At 62.2% G+C, this 21,310-nt stretch overlaps 4 protein-coding genes across 4 annotated transcripts in view; all 4 read right to left on the reverse strand.

The window, feature by feature from the left end:
• Nucleotides 1–1,101: 1,101 nt before the first annotated feature.
• Nucleotides 1,102–1,959, reverse strand: LOC122457356 (lens fiber membrane intrinsic protein-like). The gene is made up of 3 exons (XM_043501926.1): nt 1,785–1,959; nt 1,365–1,511; nt 1,102–1,232 (listed from the first exon to the last, which is right to left on the reverse strand). The coding sequence occupies exons 1-3, from the start codon at nt 1,957–1,959 to the stop codon at nt 1,102–1,104; spliced, it is 453 nt and encodes a 150-aa protein (XP_043357861.1).
• A 1,887-nt stretch (nt 1,960–3,846) lies between these two features.
• LOC122457429 (lens fiber membrane intrinsic protein-like) lies at nt 3,847–6,038 on the reverse strand. Its single transcript, XM_043502292.1, has 4 exons — nt 5,864–6,038; nt 5,495–5,641; nt 4,326–4,460; nt 3,847–3,887 (listed from the first exon to the last, which is right to left on the reverse strand). Exons 1-4 carry the CDS (start codon nt 6,036–6,038, stop codon nt 3,847–3,849), a joined length of 498 nt encoding a protein of 165 aa, XP_043358227.1.
• A 2,779-nt stretch (nt 6,039–8,817) lies between these two features.
• Nucleotides 8,818–10,589, reverse strand: LOC119848106 (protein NKG7-like). The gene is made up of 4 exons (XM_038383480.1): nt 10,415–10,589; nt 9,378–9,524; nt 9,042–9,176; nt 8,818–8,852 (listed from the first exon to the last, which is right to left on the reverse strand). The coding sequence occupies exons 1-4, from the start codon at nt 10,587–10,589 to the stop codon at nt 8,818–8,820; spliced, it is 492 nt and encodes a 163-aa protein (XP_038239408.1).
• A 4,333-nt stretch (nt 10,590–14,922) lies between these two features.
• Nucleotides 14,923–21,310, reverse strand: part of LOC122457430 (sialic acid-binding Ig-like lectin 10) — a 6,658-nt gene continuing 270 nt past the window's right edge. The window contains exons 2-6 of the mRNA XM_043502293.1: nt 20,225–20,583; nt 19,480–19,879; nt 17,508–17,607; nt 16,717–16,858; nt 14,923–16,078 (exon numbers count right to left, since the gene is read on the reverse strand). Coding sequence (XP_043358228.1) covers nt 15,938–16,078; nt 16,717–16,858; nt 17,508–17,607; nt 19,480–19,879; nt 20,225–20,583 — 1,142 coding nt within the window. The 3' untranslated portion in view covers nt 14,923–15,937. The remainder of the gene's footprint in view (nt 16,079–16,716; nt 16,859–17,507; nt 17,608–19,479; nt 19,880–20,224; nt 20,584–21,310) is intronic.

Below are 21,310 nucleotides of genomic sequence, written 5' to 3' on the forward strand. Positions count from 1 at the left end.
AACTGCTAGACCCCACTCCCCTCCCAAAGCCAGGGAGGGAACCCAGGAGTCCGGACCCCCTTTCAAACATAAGAAAGACTGGAATAAATCACCAGGCATGATGCTTTGGGGACGGACTCTTTAATGTTTGTACAAAGAATGTTTGCGGGGCCCCAAAGGATGGGACAGGGATGTGTGGGGGTGGGGGTGTCACAGCCAGAGCAGTAGAGGTTGGGGGACGAGGCGCTGCCTGGTTGAGAGAGAGACACACACACACACACACACACAAACACACACACACAGAAGGGCTCAACCCCTCCAGCAGGGGGCAGCAGGGACACGGACACATACACACACACACAGCGCAGGGCTCAGCCCCTCCAGCAGGGGGCAGCTCTGGGGTGCTGGGGGAATCATCCCCACAACACTGCAGGCTCCACCTGGCCCCGGCGGCTCCGGCACCGTCCCCAGGGGGCAGCTCAGGCCCCGTGCTCAGATGAAGTTGGATTCCTGGGCCAACAACGTTACCCCACCTGAGGGAAAGATTTGAAAAATGAGCTTACGGCAGCAATGGGACTGACGGGATCAACATCCACTAGAAACCAGCTGGCCCACCCCAGCGGTGGCTCCATCAGCACCGGGCGAGCTGTCCCTGTGCGGCGTTATGTGCAGCTGTTCCCCAGCTGCCCCGCCCCAGAGGTGGCTGCAACTCTGTGCCGGGCAAGCTGTTGCCATGCAGTGTTGTGTGTGGCTGTTCTCCAGCTGTCCAGGAACAAGGTGCATAGTAGGGGTGCCAAGAGCCATTTACGTAAATTCTGTAAACCACCATTAGTTCCAGCACCCCTGCAGCTGCCCCTCCCCAGAGGTGGCTGCATCTCAGTGCCGGGCGAGCCATCCCTGTGCACTGTTATGTGCAGCTGTTCCTCAGTTTCCCCCCCTAGAGGTGGCTGCATCTCAGCACCGGGTGAGCCGTCCCTGTGCGACATTGTCTGCAGCCGTTCCCCAGCTGCCCTGCCCTAGAGGTGGCTGCATTTCAACGCCGGGCAAGACATCCCCATGTGTAAACCAGCCTCACTCCAGAGGTGGCTGCATTTTGAATTTCCCTTCCGGCACGCTCACCGGTCAGCAGGAAGAGGGGGATGGAGGCCTAGCGAGGCCCCAGGACCAGCCAAAGCAGACATGGGGCCAGGTGACCTTTAAGACTTCAGCAACCTCGCTGGTGAACATGGTCAGTGCAATCAGGATGCAGGAACTTAGGGCCAAAGGGAACACAGCACAGACGCCCCTTCGCACCCCCCAGGAACAGTCCCAGGGCCCGTCCCACCACCTGGGGGCGCTGCCAGAGCCCAGAGCAGGGTCTCTGCGGGGGGGGAGGGGGGAGGTACCCGCGCTGAAGCTGCGCATGGCAGGGACCACGCAGAGGGACATGGTGTCAAAGCCGGAGCCTCTGAGCAAGGCGAGGAGGGAGAAGGCTGAGAGCAGCCCCGCAAGCAGGCCCAGCATCAAGAACATCTTGGTGGCCTCGATGTAATCTGAGGAACCAGAGAGACTGGGGGTAAATGGAGAATAACCCTGCAGTAAACTAAAATAGAACCCAGGAGTCCTACCTGCCCTGCTCTAACCATTAGACCCCACTCCCCTCCCAGAGCCAGAACCCAGGAGTCCTGGCTCCCAGCCCCCCCTGCTCTAACCACTAGACCCCAGGCCCCTCCCCAAGCCAGGGATAGAACCCAGGAATCCTGGTTCCCAGCCCCCCTGGAACTGGCTGGGGGCAGCGGTGGGTTGCCGGGGCTGGCTGCCCTCACCTGGTAGTTTCGAAGGCATGGCGCACACTGAATTCACACAGATCTTCCAGAGCCCCGAGTGGACAAAGACGCCGTTTCGTCTGGCCTCCAGCCAGTGGTCGGAGCTCAGGGCCACCACCAGGAGAAGGAGGCTGAGCAGGGCCAGGGCGGTGCTGGGGACCTGGAGCGGCAGCATTGTGGGGGCAGCGCGGGGGTCCGGGGAGCATCTGGGGCAGGGGAAGAGGAGGGTGAGAGTCAGACGGAAATCCCGGCCCAGAGCAGGATAGACAGACAGATCTTGGGGTGGTGGATGGAGGGGTCAGGGGGTGGCCCTTACCCAGACACCAGCCTCTCTGGGTCAACTGCCGTGGAACCTTCCCCCCAGGATCCCAGCACGGAGCCTGGGGAGACCCCCAGCCCAGCCCAGGGGGTGGATGGATAGAGGGAGGGGGGACGGCGGGGTGTGTGTGTTTGGGGCTGGCTGGATGGGGCTGTAGGGCCAGACGGACCCTTGGGTTCCCCATGCATGCCGGGCTGTCCAGGGGACTCTGCTGAAATCCTAGAATATCAGGGTTGGAAGGGACCTCAGGAGGTATCTTGTCCAAGCCCCTGCTCACAGCAGGACCAATTCCCAATTTTTGCCCCAGATCCCTAAAAGGCCCCCTCAAGGATTGAACTCACAACCCTGGGTTTAGCAGGCCAATGCTCAAACCACTGAGCCATCCCTCCCACTGTGCCCTGGGCTGCCCAGGGCAGGGCAGGCTGCGAAAAGGGAGAGCAGATTTTCCCCAAACCGGTGGTCACTGTGGTCATTAGATTCACCAGCCAGCCCCACGCTGTGCTCCTGACCCCTTCCCCCCCCCCCCCCGCCCCGGTTAAGGAGAAGCCACTCCACAGCCAATCGAGCCATCCCTTCAACAAAACTCTCGGAAGCCTTTGCCCCCCAACTCCAAGTTTTCAGGTCCGCACGCTGTTCCTGCCCGGTCCCCAGGCAGGGCACGTGATCCGATCGCCTTCAGCCTCTCGGGCTCGACAGGAACGGTCAATCTTTGCAAGACACTTTCTTTAAACTTTCCATCATTGAAAGCGTCATCGAATGCCCCGCAGTCAGCCGGGAGCACTGGCGGAGAACGGGCAGCTTCTCCCCTCCGGCCGTCGATGAATGTCCCCGAGTCTTTCCAACAGGAACAGAAATTCCTCAGTGTCTTCGCTGGCCCTAGAAATTGGACATGCCTGTTCCGAAGCTTGGCCCTTGAGAGGAGAAGACCTTCCAGGTGGTGGCAGATCTTTCTCCTCTGCTCTCTGGGGGGGCCTCCCAGCCCAGCCCCAACCCTGCTTAGCAAGAGAGCCCAGCGAGAGACAGAACCCAGGACTCCTGGCTCCTCGCCCCGTTCTGACCACTAGACCCCACTCCCGTCCCAGAGCCAGGGAGAGAACCCAGGAGTCCTGGCTCACCGCCCCCCCAGCGCTAATCACTAGACCCCACTCCCCTGCTCTGCTCAGTCATTTCCACATCCTCTTTCCCACCAGCACCTCCCCATGCAGCGATCTGGGACCCACTGAGGAGCAAATCGCGGAACCTGTCAGTCCAGGCGCTGGCAGTCCCCCGGAGCTGCTGAGCAGGAGGATGTGGGTACAAGGAGCCAGCCAGACGCCCCCTTCCACCAAGCTCTGCATTGAAATCATCCTCGCACTGCTCTGCCAGGGTAAGAGAACAATAGCAGAGACAGCTGGGCTGGCAGGACTCCCCTAGAGAGGGGGTTAGAACCCAGGAGTCCTGGCTCCCAGCCCCCCCTCCTCTAACCCACTAGACTCCACTCCACTTCCAGTCTCTGAGGGGGAATAAGTCACCAGACAGGAGACTCTGAGAACAGGCCCTTTAATCTCCATGGAACAAGGGGGTCTAGCAGCGGCTATGGGGAAAGGAAGGGAACAGAAAGGGGGGGACTCTGTTGTGGGAGGGATCACGGGTCTGTGGGAACCTGCAGGGACACACGCACACACAGGGGAATTGGCCTGGCGAGGCTGCAAGCTCCGTCCGGCCCCTGGCTCAGTCCCCCGGGGGGCAGCGAGGGCCCCACACTCAGCGCGATGAGGATCCTTGGGAAAAATGTGTCACCACACCTGGGAGGAGAGGAGAAAACCAGACTCAGGGCAGTGATGGGACCCACGGGGACGTCTCAGCGCCGGGCAAGCCAGCCCCATGCTGTGTCACTCTGCGGCTGCTACCCCGTGGCCCCACCCCAGAGGTGGCTGCATCTCAGTGATGGGTGAGGGGTCCCCATATAAACAGTCCCGGCGGCCCCACCCCAGAGGTGGCTGCATCTCAGTGCTGGGTGAGGGGTCCCCGTATAGACAGTCCCCGCAGCACCACCCCAGAGGTGGCTGCATCTCAGTGTTGGGTGAGGGGTCCCCATATAAACAGTCCCCACGGCCCCACCCCAGAGGTGGCTGCATCTCAGTGCTGGGTGAGGGGTCCCCGTATAAATAGTCCCCATGGCCCCACCCCAGAAGCAGCTGCATTTCAATACCCCTCCCCCACACACACTCTGCTTCACTCACTGGCTAGGAGGGAGAGTGGGCAGGCGGCCCAGCCGACGCAGAAGGACCACCCGAAGCTGATTTGAGCCGAGGTGATCATTATGGTCTTTGTGCTCTGGGATGTGAACACGGCCATGGCGACGGTGGCACAGAGACCTGGGGCCAAAGGGGACAGCATAGAGTCAGCTGATCACCGTGGATGGAGCGAGGTCTGGTCCGGAGACGCTGGCAATGGAGCGTCGGGGCATGTCGGTGTGAACCCCTCAGGGGCAACTCTGGCTACTCGGTCACATTGGGCTTTACGTGACCAGATGAAGGGGGAGAAACCAGGTTTTCTCCCCGGCGGGCGGAAAGGCAGCGATTGCCCGGCCTCCGACGTGATTAAACAAGGCAGCACCGATTCCGGACCGATCGGCAGGTGGACGGGGGGCCGCCGGCGGGGAAGGAGTGCGGGGCGTTGAAGCAGTGAGGCGGGGACGATTGGCACCACGCAAGGGGGCCAGCTGAGAGTCCAAGGGGGCCGAAGTCCCCGGGCACTGGATATAGCTGAGAAACCTGGTGAGGCAAAGATCTGGGGCGACAAAGGAAACCGGGCCCTTGGTCATTCGCGGCAGGTCGGGACGGAGAGAAAGCCCACCGCGGCTAGCGTGACCAGACAGCAAGTGTGAAAAATGGGGATGGGGGTGGGAGGTAATAGGAGCCTATATAAGAAAAAGACCCCCAAATTGGGACTGTCCCTATAAAATCAGGACATCTGGTCACCCTAGCAGCAGCCGGGGAGAGGCAGCTGGCTAAGAAATCTCCCATGCCCTGAGTGCATAGCGTAAATCTTAGCCACGAGGGTGCGAATTTGCCTTTGTACCCGGGCCCCAGAACAAGCTTCAAACCTCCCACCAGCAAGGAGGACCCAAGGCTGGGGGGACCAGGATGCGGGGCTATGGGCAGGCTGCTGGGGGTGACCCCAGGCAGCATGACCCAGGGATGCTCAGGGGATTCAGCCTTGCCTGCTGGCTGGGGGCGCCTGGGCTGTGAGCAGAACATTTTAGGGCACCCGGGGTTATAGGGCAAGTGGAAACACTCGCCCCTCTGGGCTGGGGAGAACCCCCAATGTGACAGCCAGGTCCCTGGTGTGGGAGGGACCACGTATCCGTAGGAGTTGCCGGGGGAAGGAGGCCCCGAGGGGGTGCTACCAGCGCTGAAGCTGCCCATGGCGGAGACCAGGGTCAGGGACACGGAGCCGAGGTGGGAGCGGAAGAACGAGGCAAGGAGAGCCAAGCAGGAGAGAAACCCGGCGATCACGGCCAGGATCAGGCAAGCCCTGCTGGCATTAATGAGATCTGAGGAGACAAGAGAGACCAGGGCTGAAATGGAGAATAACATGGCAACAAACTACCGCAGAACCCAGGAGTCCTGGCTCCCAGCCACCCCCACCCCTGCTCTAACCCATAGACCCCACTCCCCTCCCAGAGCTGCGGCTAGACCCCGGGAGTCCTGGCTGTGCCTGGTGGAGGTGGCTGGTGGGAGCAGTGGGATCCCTGGCAGTGCCGGGCTGCCCTTACCTGGTACAGTCAAAGGTATCAGACACCCCAGATTCATACAGAACCTCCACAGGCCCGAATGCATCACGACTTGGTTTTCCTTTAACAGCAGCCAGTGGTCAGAGCCCAGAGCCACCAGCAGCACCAAGAGGCTGAGCAGGGCTAGGATGGGGCTGGCGACTCGGAGATGCAGCATCGCGGGGTGGAGGCCCGGGGGCAGGCTGGGATCTGGGGAGCACCTGCAGGAGGGGCAGGGAGGGATGAGAGTTAGATGGAAACCCCAGCCTAGACCAGCTGATCTGAGCCAAGCCCTCGGTTGTCTGGATGGGTGGATGGATGGATGGAGGGGTGTGTATGGGGGGAGGGATATGGGGGAATGGGGGGATGGAGGGGTGTGTATGGGGGAGGGATATGGGGGTTAGGGTGGATGGAGGGGTGCGTATGGGGGGACAGGTATTGGGAAATGAGGGGTGGGTATGGGGATGGATGGATGGATGGGTGGATGGATGGAGGTGCGTATGGGGGGAGGGATATGGGTGGATGGAGGGGTGCACATGGGGGGAGGGATATGGGGGGTTGCGGAGATGGAGGGGTGTGTATGGGGGAGGGATATGGGGGGACGGGGATGGGGGGATGGAGGATTGGGTGTGGGGATGAATGGATGGATGGATGGAGGTGTGTGTATGGGGGGATGGAGGGAAGACAGAGGGATGGATTGATGGGTGCAGGAACAGATGGATGGGGCGTGGGGACGATAGAGGGATGGAGGGGAGGGATCCATGTGTGAACACAGCGGTGGGTGGAGGTGGAATGAGGACGGACAGAGGGGAAGGGGGAGGGGTTGGTGGGGGGATGGAGGGCTGGGGAATGGGGAGAGGAGGGGTGGGGGAGGTGGGATGAGGACGGACAGAGGGGATGGGGGAGGGCTGAGTGGGGGATGTAGGGAGGAACGGGTAGGGTGGGGGTAGGGATGGATGAAGACGAAGGGACTGGGGGGGGATGGGGGGTGGCCCTTACCCAGACACCAGCCTCTCTGCGTTGCCAACTGCCATGGAACCTTCCCCCCCCCCACCGGGACCCCAGCCCAGCCCCTGCCGGGGCAGCTCCCAGGATGGCTGGGGGTGGCTGGGCCTGCGGATGGAGTGAGGCGTGGCCGTGTTTGGGGCTGGGGGCTGTCAAGGCGGATTCCCCACTCTGGCACTTCGGGTGCAGGAAGTGGGGGCCCGCAAGGATTTTAAAAGTTAATAGTGGCCACTCCAGGCTGGTATTAAACTCCCACGGTTGCAGCTTCGCTCTGACCTTGGCTTGGTAAACGCTGCCAGCACCCAAATGCAACAAACCCCCCTTGGACCCTGGAAGGCGCCCTGGGGAATTCCTCCCTGTGGGGCGCCCTCAAGCCCTTTCACCCCCCTCCGGAGAAGAGCTGAGACAGAAAACAAAGGAAATCAACTGTTGCCACCAGCTAATTAAACATGGGCACAAACCTCTTAGCTGCAAAAATCCAAATCCTGTTCTTAAAAAAGATCAATTTTACTAATTAAAGAAGAAGAAGAAGATACACCTGGGAACTCGGGCTCCTGCTAGATTTGAAAAGAGCAGCTAGGAGGCTTAAGCGCCAAGAATCGCTCTCTTGAGGGCCCGCTTAAAGGTGACGAGCAAAACAAAAGCACCAGGGGTGAGCGCAGGGGAGGCCAAGGGCCATCCCGAACTCAAAGGGCCAAACCTAATCACGTCTCCCTGGATATTCCCCGGCCGGCGTGCGTCGCGGGAGGTTTACACGAGCAGATTATGGGTATGATCCTGAGGATCTTTTCAGACCTGGCCCGAGGCTTCTCACAGGATCGCGCTGCCCTGGCCCCTCTCTCGGGAGATCGACACAGATAGACAATGTGTGTGTGTGGGGGGTCTTTGGTCAATTTTAAAAAGCTCGAACCTTCCCGTGGGCTCTCTTGGCCAGGTGCCCACTCCCTTTCCTTTGCCTGGGGGACTTTTTAAGCCTTTACAGGGAGAGCAAGTAGAGAACAGCTACTAAGAGGGATTTTATAGTTATGGGTTGGCTGGATGTCCGTCAAAGGGAGCTCCCCCCCCGTGCCCCCATTTATCACAGGGTGTCTAGGGACGGATGGATGGACGGGGTCAGGACTGAGTTCCCCAGACAGCCAGGGCTGCGCTGGGGACTCTGGTTAACTTAACCTTCCCAATCCCAGCTCCCCACCCCACCCTGCACAGGGCATCCCCTCCCCCCATCTCTGCATCAGGTCCCCCCCTCGAAGGGTCAATGCCTCTCCAACCAAGAATCAGCTTCAGGGCTACCCCCACCCCCCAGGGTGCCTCTTGTACCAACACTGGAGGTGGGGTCCCGTCCCCCCACCCCCACACGACCTTGCCCTCCTGGGTGAGACCCCTGCTCCCCTCTTCTCTGCTCCCCAGGGGGTCTCCCATCCAAGCACCAGCCAGCCGCACCCACGCTTAGCAAAGAGCCAATGGGAGGATGGAACCCAGGAGTCCTGGCTCCCAGACCCAACCCCCTTGCTGTAACCACTATACCCCACTCCCCTCCCAGAGCCAGGGAGAGAATCCAGGAGTCCCGATTCCCTCTAGCCCCCTCCCCCAGCTCTAATCCACTAGACCCCACGCCCCTCCCAAAGCTGGGGATAGGACCCAGGAATCCTGGCCGTCTTCAATACACATCCATCTCCGAGGGGGAATAATCACCAGACAGGAGGCTCTGAGAACAGGCCCTTTAATCTCCAGGGAACAAATGGATCTAGCAGCAGTTGTGGGGAAAGGAAGGGAACAGAAAGGGGAGCTTGTGGCGGGGGGGGGGGGGAATCACGGGTCTGTGGGATCCCAGGGTAACACACACACATGCACACACACACTGCCCCCTGCTCGGGGGTGTTGGGGGAATAGGTCCCAGGATACCGCAGGCTTGGTCCGGCCCCTATGGGGCAGTGCAGACCCCACACTGGGCTCTAGGAGACTCTCAGGATGCGAAGCGTCACCACACCTGGGGGGAGAGAAGAGAAATGGGCTCAGAGCAGCAATGGGACCAATGGGAGCATCCTCTACTGGTACGCAGCACCCCACCCCAGAGGTGGCTGCATCTCAGCGCCGGGCGAGGGGTCCCTGTATAACCAGCCCCTGCGCCCCACCCCAGAGGCAGCTGCCTTTCGACACTCGCCTATGTTGCACTCACCAGTGACGAGGAAGAGGAGGAAGGAGGCCCAGCCGAGGCCAAAGGACCAGCCGAAGGTGACCTGGCCCGGCGCAACATTCACAGCCCCAGCGAACTCCCCTGTGTACACGCCCAGCGCGATCATGGCACAGAGCCCTGGGGGAAAGGGAGCAGGATGGACACCCCTTAGTGCGGCCCATCCTCAGTCCCAGCCCCTGCCCCGTCCCACCACCGGGGGGCTGCCAGAGCCCAGGGCAAGGTCCCTGGATGGGGGGCTCCCCAGGGTGGCTGGGGGGCGGGTGCACTGTTTGGGGGGTTGGGAGTAGCCGGGGGGAGGAGGCCCCGAGGGGGCGGTACCTGCGCTGAAGCTGCTCACAGCAGAGACCAGGGTCAGAGACATGGAGCCGAGGTGGGAGCGGAAGAATGAAGCAAGGAGGGCGAAGAAGGAGAGAAACCCGGCGATCATGGCCAGGAACAGGAAAGCCCTGGTGGATTCAATGTAACCTGAGGAGCCAAGAGAGACCAGAGGCTAAATGGAGAATTACCCTGCAGCAAACTAAAATAGAACCCAGGAGTCCTGGCTCCCAACCCCCTCTGCTCTAGCCACTAGACCCCACTCCCCACCCAGAGCCAGACCCAGGAGTCCTGGCTCCCAACCCCCTCTGCTCTAGCCACTAGATCCCACTCCCCACCCAGAGCCAGACCCAGGAGTCCTGGCTCCCAACCCCCTCTGCTCTAGCCACTAGACCCCACTCCCCACCCAGAGCCAGACCCAGGAGTCCTGGCTCCCAACCCCCTCTGCTCTAGCCACTAGACCCCACTCCCCACCCAGAGCCAGACCCAGGAGTCCTGGCTCCCAACCCCCTCTGCTCTAGCCACTAGACCCCACTCCCCACCCAGAGCCAGACCCAGGAGTCCTGGCTCCCAACCCCCTCTGCTCTAGCCACTAGATCCCACTCCCCACCCAGAGCCAGACCCAGGAGTCCTGGCTCCCAACCCCCTCTGCTCTAGCCACTAGACCCCACTCCCCACCCAGAGCCAGACCCAGGAGTCCTGGCTCCCAACCCCCTCTGCTCTAGCCACTAGATCCCACTCCCCACCCAGAGCCAGACCCAGGAGTCCTGGCTCCCAACCCCCTCTGCTCTAGCCACTAGACCCCACTCCCCACCCAGAGCCAGACCCAGGAGTCCTGGCTCCCAACCCCCTCTGCTCTAGCCACTAGACCCCACTCCCCACCCAGAGCCAGACCCAGGAGTCCTGGCTCCCAACCTTCTCTGCTGTAACCACTAGACCCCACTCCCCTCCCAGGGCTAGAACCCAGGCGTCCTGGCCCCCATCAAGGGAGTGGATGCAGCAGTGGGGTTTCCTGGTGGAGCCGGGCTGCCCCCGGCCACCTGGCACTGAAGCAAACGTCCAACACCCCGAATTCACGCAGACTTTCCACAGCCCCGAATAGGACGTGACGAGGTGGCTGTTGGCCACCAGCCAGTGGTCGGAGCCCAGGGCGGCCAGCAGCAGCAGGAGACTGAGCAGGGCCAGGGCGGTGCTGGGGATCTGGAGCGACGCCATCGCGGGGGAAGCTCGGGGCCGCAGAAGCCAGGGGTGCACCTGGGGGTGAGGAATGAATCAGAGGCAAATCGTGGCCCAGAGCAGCTGGGCTGAGCCAGAGCCCTGGGGCCTGGATCTCAGGCAGCTCCCGAGCTGGGGATGGGGGTGGGGATGGAGGGATGGGGAGGTTGGGGAGGTGGGGGGTGAGGACGGATGGAGGGGTTGGGGAGGTGGGGTTGGGGGATGGGGTGGGGGGATGAGGAGGTTGGGGAGGTGGGGGTGGATCGGGGGTGGATGGAGGGCAGAGGGATGGGTGTGAGGAGGGACAGGGGAAGGGTGGGGTGGGGGGATGGAGGGGTTGGGGAGGGGGGGTTGGGGGATGGGGAGCTTGGAGAGATGGGGGTAGGGATGGGGGGTGGGGATAGGGGGTGGATGGAGGGCAGAGGGATGGGTGTAAGGAGGGACAGGGGAAGGGTGGGGGTGGATGGAGGGGTTGGGGAGGTGGGGTGGGGGATGGGGAGGAGGGATGGGGAGGTGGGGGGTGAGGACGGATGGAGGGGTTTGGGAGGTGGGGTTGGGGGATGGGGTGGGGGGATGGGGAGGTGGGGGTGGGGATGGAGGGATGGGGGGTAGGGATCGGAAGTGGATGGAGGGACAGGGGAAGGGTGGGGTGGGAGGATAGGGAGGTTGGGGAGGTGGGGGTGAGGACAGATGGAGGGATGGGGAGGTTGGGGAGGTGGGGGGTGAGGACGGATGGAGGAGTTGGGGAGGTGGGGGTGGGGATGGAGGGATGGGGGTGGGGATCGGGGGTGGATGGAGGGCAGAGGGATGGGTGTAAGGAGGGACGGGGAAGGGTGGGGTGGATGGAGGGGTTGGGGAGGTGGGGTGGGGGATGGGGAGGAGGGATGGGGAGGTTGGGGAGGTGGGGGGTCAGGATGGATGGAGGGGTTGGGGAGGTGCGGATGGAGGGATGGGGATGGATGAAGACGAAGGGACTGGGGGGGGATGGGGGGTGGCCCTTACCCAGACACCAGCCTCTCTGCGTTGCCAACTGCCATGGAACCTTCCCCCCCCCCCGGCCTGGGGTCACCCCCCGGCGGGGCAGCTCCCAGGATGGGTGGAGGATGGGGGGGATGAAGGGAGTGTGTGGGGGGAGGGATGGATGGAGGGAGGTGAAGGGGACGGAGGGAGGGAGGGATGGATGGATGGATGGAGGGATGGATGGAGGGAGGGAGGTGTAGGGGGAGGGATGGAAGAAGGGATGGATGGAGGGAGGTGTAGGGGACGGATGGAGGGAGGGAGGGATGGATGGATGGACGGATGGATGGAGGGAGGTGTAGGGGGAGGGAGGGAGGGATGGAGGGAGGGATGGATGGAGGGAGGTGAAGGGGACGGATGGAGGGAGGGATGGAGGGAGGTGTAGGGGGAGGGATGGATGGAGGGAGGGATAGATGGAGGGAGGTGTAGGGGGAGGGATGGATGGAAGGATGGAGGGAGGTGTAGGGGGCGGGAGGTGTAGGGGGATGTATGGAGGGATGGAGGGAGGGAGGGAGGTGTAGGGGGAGGGATGGATGGAGGGAGGGATAGATGGAGGGAGGTGTAGGGGGAGGAATGAATGGAAGGATGGAGGGAGGTGTAGGGGGAGGGAGGTGTAGGGGGATGTATGGAGGGATGGAGGGAGGGAGGGAGGTGTAGGGGGAGGGATGGATGGAGGGAGGGAGGGAGGGAGGTGTAGGGGGAGGGATGGATGGAGGGAGGGATGGATGGAAGGAGGGATGGATGGGGGGAGGTGTAGGGGGAGGGATGGAGGGAGGGAGGTGTAGGGGGACGGATGGAGGGAGGGATGGATGGATGGAAGAAGGGATGGATGGAGGGAGGTGAAGGGGGGAGGGATGGATGGAGGGAGGTGAAGGGGACGGATGGAGGGATGGATGGATGGAAGGAGGGATGGATGGAGGGAGGTGTAGGGGGAGGGAGGGAGGTGTAGGGGGGCGGATGGATGGAAGAAGGGATGGATGGAGGGAGGTGTAGGGGGACGGATGGAGGGAGGGAGGGATGGATGGATGGAGGGATGGATGGAGGGAGGTGTAGGGGGAGGGAGGGAGGGAGGTGTGGGGGGACGGATGGATGGAGGGATGGAGGTGTAGGGGGAGGGATGGAGGGAGGTGTAGGGGGAGGCATGGAGGGATGGAGGGAGGGATGGATGGAGGGAGGTGAAGGGGGACGGATGGAGGGAGGGATGGAGGGAGGTGTAGGGGGGAGGGATGGATGGAGGGAGGGATAGATGGAGGGAGGTGTAGGGGGAGGGATGGATGGAAGGATGGAGGGAGGTGTAGGGGGAGGGATGGAGGGAGGGAGGTGTAGGGGGATGGATGGATGGAGGGATGGATGGAGGGAGGGAGGGAGGGAGGTGTAGGGGATGGAGGGATGGATGGATGGAGGGAGGGAGGGAGGTGTAGGGGGAGGGATGGATGGAGGGATGGATGGAGGGAGGGAGGTGTAGGGGGAGGGATGGATGGAAGGAGGGATGGATGGGGGGAGGTGTAGGGGGAGGGATGGAGGGAGGGAGGTGTAGGGGGAGGGAGGGATGGAGGGAGGGAGGTGTAGGGGGACGGATGGAGGGAGGGATGGATGGATGGAAGAAGGGATGGAGGGAGGGAGGTGAAGGGGGATGGATGGATGGAAGAAGGGATGGATGGAGGGAGGTGTAGGGGGAGGGAGGGATGGAGGGATGGAGGGAGGGAGGTGTAGGGGGCGGATGGATGGAAGAAGGGATGGATGGAGGGAGGTGTAGGGGGAGGGATGGATGGAAGGAGGGATGGAGGGAGGGAGGGATGGATGGAAGGAGGGATGGATGGGGGGAGGTGTAGGGGGAGGGATGGAGGGAGGGAGGTGTAGGGGGAGGGAGGGATGGAGGGAGGGAGGTGTAGGGGGACGGATGGAGGGAGGGATGGATGGATGGAAGAAGGGATGGAGGGAGGGAGGTGAAGGGGGATGGATGGATGGAAGAAGGGATGGATGGAGGGAGGTGTAGGGGGAGGGAGGGAGGGATGGAGGGAGGGAGGTGTAGGGGGCGGATGGATGGAAGAAGGGATGGATGGAGGGAGGTGTAGGGGGAGGGATGGAGGGATGGAGGGAGGGAGGGATGGATGGAGGGAGGTGTAGGGGGAGGGAGGAGTGGGTAGAGCGAGGGGTGGGGCCGTGTCCGGGGCTGGAGGGGCAGCACCACGGTGGCCCAGGCTCCGGGTAGTAGAGAAGCCAAGGAAGAGCGCCAGAGCGGGGGTCCGGCTACAGCAGAGGGCTGCCCACAGGGCTAACCATGCCAAGGCCAGGCCCACGCTGCCCTCCAGACAGCCGCCCCCCTGGAAAGGCTCGGACCCCATGGGGCAGGACCTGCTTTCCGGCCATCGGCCCCGCAGCTCGGCTTGTCCCTTAGCCTCTGGCCCGGCCCGGGGGCCGATGGCTCATCTCCTAGAGTGGGGGGCGGACACACGACCTCCCCCCAAGTCAGGATTTATGAGGGGGTGCGGCCCAGAGCGGGGGTGGGGAGGGACCATCACCGCGGGCCAGGGCGGCCGGGTTTCTATTAGCCTCTCTCCAGGCCCAGCCAGATCCCCCCGACACCTGTTCTCTGCATTGCCCCCTCCCTTGAAGGGTTAACCCCTCTCAGGTCCAGACAGTGCCTCTTGTTCTGGGGTGGCGCCACATGGGGGTAGGAGGAGGAAAGGTCCCATTGCATCCCCCCCCGGCACATCTCTACCCAACAGGTCTGCCCCGCTGGCAGACCCAATTCCACAGCCCGTGCTCCCCCATTCCCCACCCCCTGAGCCAGCCAGTCCCCCGCCCTGGGGCCGGATCAGTGTCGGTGCCTCCCACAGGGGAAAGGCCCCATGTCCCATTCCCCAGCCCCTCATGAGATTTGTGTGTAATTTAACTATAATAATCACCCGTAAGCAATGAGTTCCCTGGGTTAACACTGATATGACCCCCCACCCCATGAAATAAACCCACTAATCCCCTGTGGCAGGCAGTCCTGCAGGCTAACCCTACTAAGAGCAAGATGCAGGGAGTCCCACGGGTTAACCCCACAACTTCCCAGGGGCAGGGAGGAATGTAGGTTAGGCCTATTAGTGCCCAATGGTAGGAAGTCCCACAGGTTAACTCTATTAATAGCCAGTGGCAGGGAGTTCCAGGGGTTAACCCTGCTAACACCCAGTGGCAGGCAGTCCTGCAGGGTGACCCCCTTAAGACCTAGTGGCAGGGTGTCCCACTGGTTAGCCCACTAATAACCAGTGGCAAGGAGTCCCGCAGATTAATCTCAGTATTATAATATAATCAAACCACTGTGGACGCATTGAAAGTACAAAAATAGAGACGTATATTTTGAAAATCTTACAGTAAAATCCACCACTGGTTTGGGGCAAAGCAGCTGGGGTGGACCTCAGAGTTAGAAAAGAACAGTGGGGTGAAATATAGCCTTTCAAAGCTCTGTAACCATGATTTGCAGGGCTTAACTAATATCCAGTGGCCGGGAGTCCCAGGGGTTAATAATATTAAACCTAGCAGTAAAATTGCACCCAGTGGCAGATGTGATCGGTTCCTTCACAATCAACAGGGTTTCAAGTCACCCCCTTTCACTCTGCCCCTATGGGGTCTTTGAACCTTTCAAGACCCTGAGATTCTCCCCTTCCAGGATTTTAGGGGGATTTTTTTAACCCTTAGGAAATTGGAGAAGGTAGAAAAATCCTCTCTTCTTAACCTTGCATGATCCTACATGCATTTCACTCTGCTCCAGCCCCGAGGGGGTTAATGGGACCTGGCACAGAGACCAGCTGATACGAGGGGCGTCACCCCACTGGATGTCTAGTCTTATGTCATCAAGGGGCACCAAATCTGATTGGGCATCTCTGGGGGACGGGGGGCATGTGGACATCAGCGTATGACCAGGGAAGCTGGCATGTGGCCCGGGGCTGGTGGGCGCGTGGGGTCTTTTACAGCTACACAGGGTGACTAAACCATCCCTGGCGGGGGCAGATGGCTATGGGCAGGGATGCGTGGTTTGGTTAGTTTTCCAGCAATCCCGCATCTAGCACCAGTTCACTCTAGCTAAATCCCACCGCTCACACCAGGTTTCCCCTCTCTATATCGCACCTCTAGCATCATGTTGCTCCCAGTGATTCAACTTACTACCTCAGTCCCTGACATGGGTTGGCTCTAGGCATATCCCACTGCCCCCACCAGGTCCTCACCAGCCATCCCACCGCTCACCCCCACGGATCAAGCTATTATTACTCCTAGCTATACAAGCACTTGTTTAAATAGAAGAGATATTTAGAAGCATTTGCGGCCCATCCGCTCCCACTCTAGGGTTAGACATTGGAGTAGATCTGCTCAGACAGCAAATGCGGCTGCCAGGTGCCAACATTCCCGTAATGTCCGGCTCCTCCTGCTGCTAAATTCTCATAGTCTTCCATTCTCTCCATGGCCTCGTAGTCATCAATGCCCAGCTCCTGAGGATGCAAAGAGGAAGGATTGACTCACACAGAGGTCGCCGAGATGCAGCCACCTCTTGGGCGGGGCAGCTGGGGAACAGCCGCACACAACGCCGTATGGGGACGGCTTTCCGGGCGCCAAGATGCAGCCACTTCTGGGGCGGGGCAGCTGGGGAACAGCCACACACAACACTGCATGGGGGCGGCTTGCCCGGCACCGAGATGCAGCCACCTCTGGGGGCGGGGCAGCTGGGGAACAGCCGCACACAACACTGCATGGGGACGGCTCGCCCGGCACCGAGATGCAGCCAAGGACAGGAAACAAAGACTAATGTATCTACGGCGACAGAATGGATTTTAGGGAGGCCAATGTAATTAACTATCTGGGAATCTGGCCCGGACGCCTGGGGCCACATCCCGCCCTCCTTGGTCGCACGCACAGCGGAGACGTCTGGTTACTCGGCACTCGGGCGCACTGACCAACGCCTCAGTGCTAATCACTGCAGCACGGCACCCTCTAGTGCTGCAATGGGGCATTGGGGTCAGCCCTGATTGCCAAGGGAGAGCCCCCACCCTGCAGGTCTCCCATCCTGGGAACAACCAGGCCCCTCCCAGCTTAGCTGGCGGGGGGAGCGTGTGACCCTGGCCTTTCCCACCTCTCCCCCGGCCTTTGCCTTGCTGTATAGGTTGAACTGCTCCTCTTTCTTTGCCTTGCTCGGCTTCCCCCCCTTGAGAGACTGCCTCTGCTCCCCGTTGCCTTCGTTGTCGTAGATCGAGGGACCCTCTTCTTCGTCCTTCCTGCAGGAGAGAACAGGCTTTAGCTCGGTTCCCGCAGCTCTGGAGCTGCTGACAAGCCCACCCTGCAGCAGCCAGTCCCAGGGATAAACACAACTAATCCCCAGTGGCAGGGAGTCCCATGGGTTAAACTGTCCAATATTTAGTGACTGGGATTCCTCTGGGTAAGCTCTGATAATATCTAATGGCAGGGAGTCCCACAGGTTAACCCTGCAACTATCCAGTGGTAAGGGAGCCCTGTGGGTTAACCATGCTAATCCCCAGTGACAGGGAGTCCCATGGGTTAACCCTGCTAAATATCCACTTGCAAGGAGTCCCGCACGCTAACCCTGCAAATATCCAGTTGCAGGGAGTCCCAAGGGTTAATTATTTCTTAGAGGAGCCTCATACCAAAGGAGACCAGCCAGGTTCTGTCCAATCCCCTCTTACTTGCCTGCTTTTCACAGGTGTCTCCCTATGGCCGAATGAATCCACCCCCCCCCAATCCTCCTGGTCCAGTTCTCTGGGCCTCTCTATATCTGCCCTCCGCTCATACCCCTTCCTCTTCTGTGCCTGCTGCCACGCCCCCTGGCGTTGCGTGGGGCCTGCTGCCCACGCAGCTCCTTTGTGGCTAAGCCACCAGACCTCCAAGCTCATGGCCTGGTGCCCTCACCTGGCTCTGGCTACCTTGTAGACCATGATCGCCAGCACTGAGAGGAGCAGAACGCCGCCAATCACTCCACTGGAGATCATGAGCAGCAAATTATCGTCCCCTGCAGAGAGACAGGCAGACACAGCTGGTGTGAGAAGTGGGATTAATGGTGTCAAGCAGTGCGTAAAGGGGGAGCAGCATCTATATGTGGGTAATTACAGTAACAGCATGCCCATGCATGGGTGGGAGGGTGCTATCGTCCCCTCTCCTGAGCTAAATTAGGCAGGCAGCTTGTACTCATCGTGCGTATATATAAGCATATATGGGAAGGGTGCACTACCTACTCAGAGGTTCCTAGGTTACTCTGGCCCTGGGGTAAATTAGAGGGGTGGCTTATATTTGGGTGTGAATATATACAGTAACCCCATACCCACACTCAGGCTATATTCAATAAACGGTAGACTTATACGAGGGACAACCTGTGTAAAAGAGTAATTATGGTAACACCAGGCATGGATGTGTACGTGAGTGCCCAGCCCCCCAAGCTCCCCAGACATGGGGCAGATACCCGGGTCAGGGTGTATAGGTGAGTAATTAAGGTAACAGAGAGCCCCAAGCACATCCCCCCCCAAGCTACCCCCAGACATGCGGCTAGGATTGCCGACTATCTAATCACACAAATCCAAACCCCCTTGCCCTGTCCCCTGCCCCACCCCTTCATGAGGCCCCGCCCCTGCCCTGCCCCTTCTCCAAGGCCCCGCCTTGCTTACTGCATCCCCCCTCCCACCATCGCTTGCTCTCCCCAACCCTCACTCACTTTCAGCGGGATGGGGCAGGGGATTGGGGTGAGGGCTCTGGGCTGGGGCCGAGGGGTTCGGAGTGTGGGAGGGGGCTCTGGGCTGAGCTTTGGGAAGGGGTTGGGGTGCAGGAAGGGGTGCAGGGTGCAGGCTCTGGGAGGGAGTTTGGGTGCGGGAGGGGGTGTAGGGCTGGGGCAGGGGATTGGGGTGTGGGACAGGGTGAGGGATGTGGGCTCTGGGAGGGAGTTTGGAGGCAGGAGGGGACTCCAGGATGGAGTAGGGGGTTCAGGTGCAGAGTGCAGGCTCTGGGAGGGAGTTTGGGTGCGGGAGGGGGCTCGGGACTGGGGGAGGGGGTTGGGGTGCGGGAGGAGGTGAGGGGTGCAGGCTCTGGGAGGGAGTGTGGGTGTAGGAGGGGCCTCAGGCCTGGGGAAGGGGTCCAGGTGCAGGAGGGGGGTGAGGGCTCGGCCGGGAGGCACTTACCTTGGGTGGCTCCCAGACTGGTGCACTGGGGCTAAGGCAAGGTCCCTGCCTGCCCTGGCTCCGTGCTGCCCTGCAGCACCTGGGGGGTAGGTGGGGGGCTCCATGTGCTTCCCATTGGCCCCAGTTCCCGGCACCGCAGGGGTATGTGGGCCACCACCGGGAGCGGCGTGGGGCCAGGGCAGGCAGGGAGCCTGCCTTAGCCCCGCCGCACCGCCGGACTTTTAGTGCCTAAAATCTCCCGGTTTGGCTGCAGGGAGATGGAGCCCGATTCCGGGAGACGCCCGGCCAAACCGGGACGGTTGGCATAACAAGGTTCCCTCTCGTTATCCCCACCCACGTGCGGAATGAATTTTGTGACATGCACCAATATGGAGGTGACGTGTGACACGACCCTGTGTGTCACAACACCTCCATATCGGGGCACGTAACAAAACTCATCTGGCGGGGATGGGGCTGAGGGGTTCGGCGTGTGGGAGGGGCTCAGGGCTGGGGCAGAGGGTTGGGGGGTGAGGGCTCTGGGGTGGGGCCAGGGATGAGGAGTTTGGGGGGCAGGCTGCACCTGCATGGCGCTCAATAGGTTTTTGTATGGCCGCGCAGCTTAGAGGGAACTCCGGCTGGCAACCCGACATGCGGCTGATACCCGGGTCGGGGCATGTACATGAGCAGTTACAGTATCAGGGGACCCCATACCCAGCCCCCCCGCCTGTCCCCGGTACCTGCGGGCACAGCCGGCAGCGCAGCCTGGCTCTGCCCATGGGCGTTGGTGACAGCGCAGGACACGTTGGCCAGGGCCCCGGCAGGGCCCCGCAGCTCCCCGCTCACGACGGGGCCCCGCACCCACGAAGTCGCCCGCAGCTCTGGGCCCTCGAAGTCCCCGGGGAGGGTGCGGTTGGGCAGGCGCCACTCTAGGCGGGGCGGGGGGTTCCCCTCAGCTGCGCAGTGACATGTGGCCTCCTCCCCAGGCCCGCTGCCCCGAACCGTGCAGTTCCCCCATGGCAGCAACTCCGGCGGGTCTGCAACGGGACACGGGACATGTGGGATACCAAGCCCAGATCCCCCGGCCGCCCCTGAGTCAGCCAGTGCCCCGCCCAGGGGCCGGATCGGGGCCAGCACCCCCTAGAGGGGCACAGCCCTGTGCCCCATTCCCTGCCACCCAAACCTTGGGGTTGATCGGGGGCCAGGGCCTTCCAGAGGGGAAAAGCCCCATGCCCCATTTCCTGCCACCCTGAGCCAGCCCCCCAACCTGGGGCTGGCACCGGCTAGAGGAGAAAGACCCCGTAGCCCCTTCCGCACCCCCCGATCCAGCCAGTCCACTGTCCCAGGAATGGATTGGGTCCTGAGCCCCCTAGAGGGAAAAGGACCCGTGCCTTGTTCCCCACCCCACTGAGCCCGCCCCCGCCCAGTGGCCGGATCGGGGCTGACACCGCCTAGAGGGGAAAGGACCCGTGCCTCATTCCCCACCCCACTGAGCCTGCCCCCGCCCTGTGCCCGGATCGGGTCCTGTGCCCCTAGCGGGGAAAGGACCCCGCGTCCCGCTGCCCCCTCACACTCCCGTCGAGGTGCGTGGCGGGCGGAGTCATCCCCCAGGCCGATCTCGTTCTCGGCGGCGCAGCGGTAGGGCCCCGAGTGGCGCCCCACGGCCGGCACTGTCACCTCGGGGCCCCGGCCCAGCCCGCGCAGCAGAGCCCGGCGTGGCCCCTGGAACCAGCGGTACTTGGTGGCCGGTGGGTGGCTCTGGCTGGTGCATCGCAGGGTGACGCTGTCACCTTCCTTCAGCCGGGCCGGCCCCACCACAGCCACGGCCGCGCCCCGCGGGCGATCTGGGGGGGAGGGGGCAAATTAGGGGGAGCCTGCCCCCACCGGCCACCCCGAGAGCCCAGAGCTCCTCCCGCCTCCTGCCTTCCCCAGAGCATCCCACCACTCCTCTGGGCCAGCCCCTCCCCCTCCGGGGCCAGCACCCACCAAGTGGGGAGAGCCCCCACCCCACCCCCTGCAGCACGACGCCCCCTCCTGCCCCCGCCCTGCTCCCTGCAGCACGACGCCCCCTACTAGCCCCCCACCCCGCCCCTGCAGCACGGCGCCCCCTGCTGATCCCCCGGCACACCCCCTGCAGCACGGCGCCCCCTGCTGACCCCCCCCAGCACACCCCCTGCAGCACGGTGCCCCCTGCTGACCCCCCGGCACCCCCTCTGCAGCACGGCACCCCCTGCTGACCCCCCACCCTGCCCCCTGCACCGCAGCGCCCCCTGCTGACCCTCTGCCCTGCCCCCTGCATCACAGCGCCCCCTACTAACTCCCCACCCTGCCCCCTGCACCACAGCTCTCCCTGCTGACCCCCGGCACAACCCCTGCAGCACGGCACCCCCCTGCTGACCCTCTGGTACACTCCCTGCAGCACGGCACCCCCCTGCTGACCCCCCAGCACACCCCCTGCAGCACGGCACCCCCCTGCTGACCCTCCGGCACACTCCCTGCAGCAGACGGCGCCCCTGCGACACCCGGCACAACCCTGCAGCACGGAGCCCCCTGCGGACCCTACGGCACACT

This window comes from Dermochelys coriacea, chromosome 24, assembly GCF_009764565.3.
Source record: "Dermochelys coriacea isolate rDerCor1 chromosome 24, rDerCor1.pri.v4, whole genome shotgun sequence".
Lineage (NCBI taxonomy): Eukaryota > Metazoa > Chordata > Testudines > Dermochelyidae > Dermochelys > Dermochelys coriacea.

Excerpts from the sequence above, each read along its gene's own strand:
- LOC122457356 (XM_043501926.1), bottom strand. The coding sequence starts at position 1,959 with ATGCTGCCGCTCCAGGTCCCCAGCACCGCCCTGGCCCTGCTCAGCCTC. Across the intron at positions 1,512-1,784 it reads CATGCCTTCGAAACTACCAG|ATTACATCGAGGCCACCAAG; the intron begins GTGAGGGCAGCC and ends CTGGTTCCTCAG. Across the intron at positions 1,233-1,364 it reads CATGCGCAGCTTCAGCGCGG|GTTCCTGCATCCTGATTGCA; the intron begins GTACCTCCCCCC and ends CTTTGGCCCTAA.
- LOC119848106 (XM_038383480.1), bottom strand. The coding sequence starts at position 10,589 with ATGGCGTCGCTCCAGATCCCCAGCACCGCCCTGGCCCTGCTCAGTCTC. Across the intron at positions 9,525-10,414 it reads GACGTTTGCTTCAGTGCCAG|GTTACATTGAATCCACCAGG; the intron begins GTGGCCGGGGGC and ends TTGGCTCCTCAG. Across the intron at positions 9,177-9,377 it reads TGTGAGCAGCTTCAGCGCAG|GGCTCTGTGCCATGATCGCG; the intron begins GTACCGCCCCCT and ends CCTTTCCCCCAG.
- LOC122457429 (XM_043502292.1), bottom strand. The coding sequence starts at position 6,038 with ATGCTGCATCTCCGAGTCGCCAGCCCCATCCTAGCCCTGCTCAGCCTC. Across the intron at positions 5,642-5,863 it reads GATACCTTTGACTGTACCAG|ATCTCATTAATGCCAGCAGG; the intron begins GTAAGGGCAGCC and ends TTGTCTCCTCAG. Across the intron at positions 4,461-5,494 it reads CATGGGCAGCTTCAGCGCTG|GTCTCTGTGCCACCGTCGCC; the intron begins GTAGCACCCCCT and ends CTTTGGCCCCAG.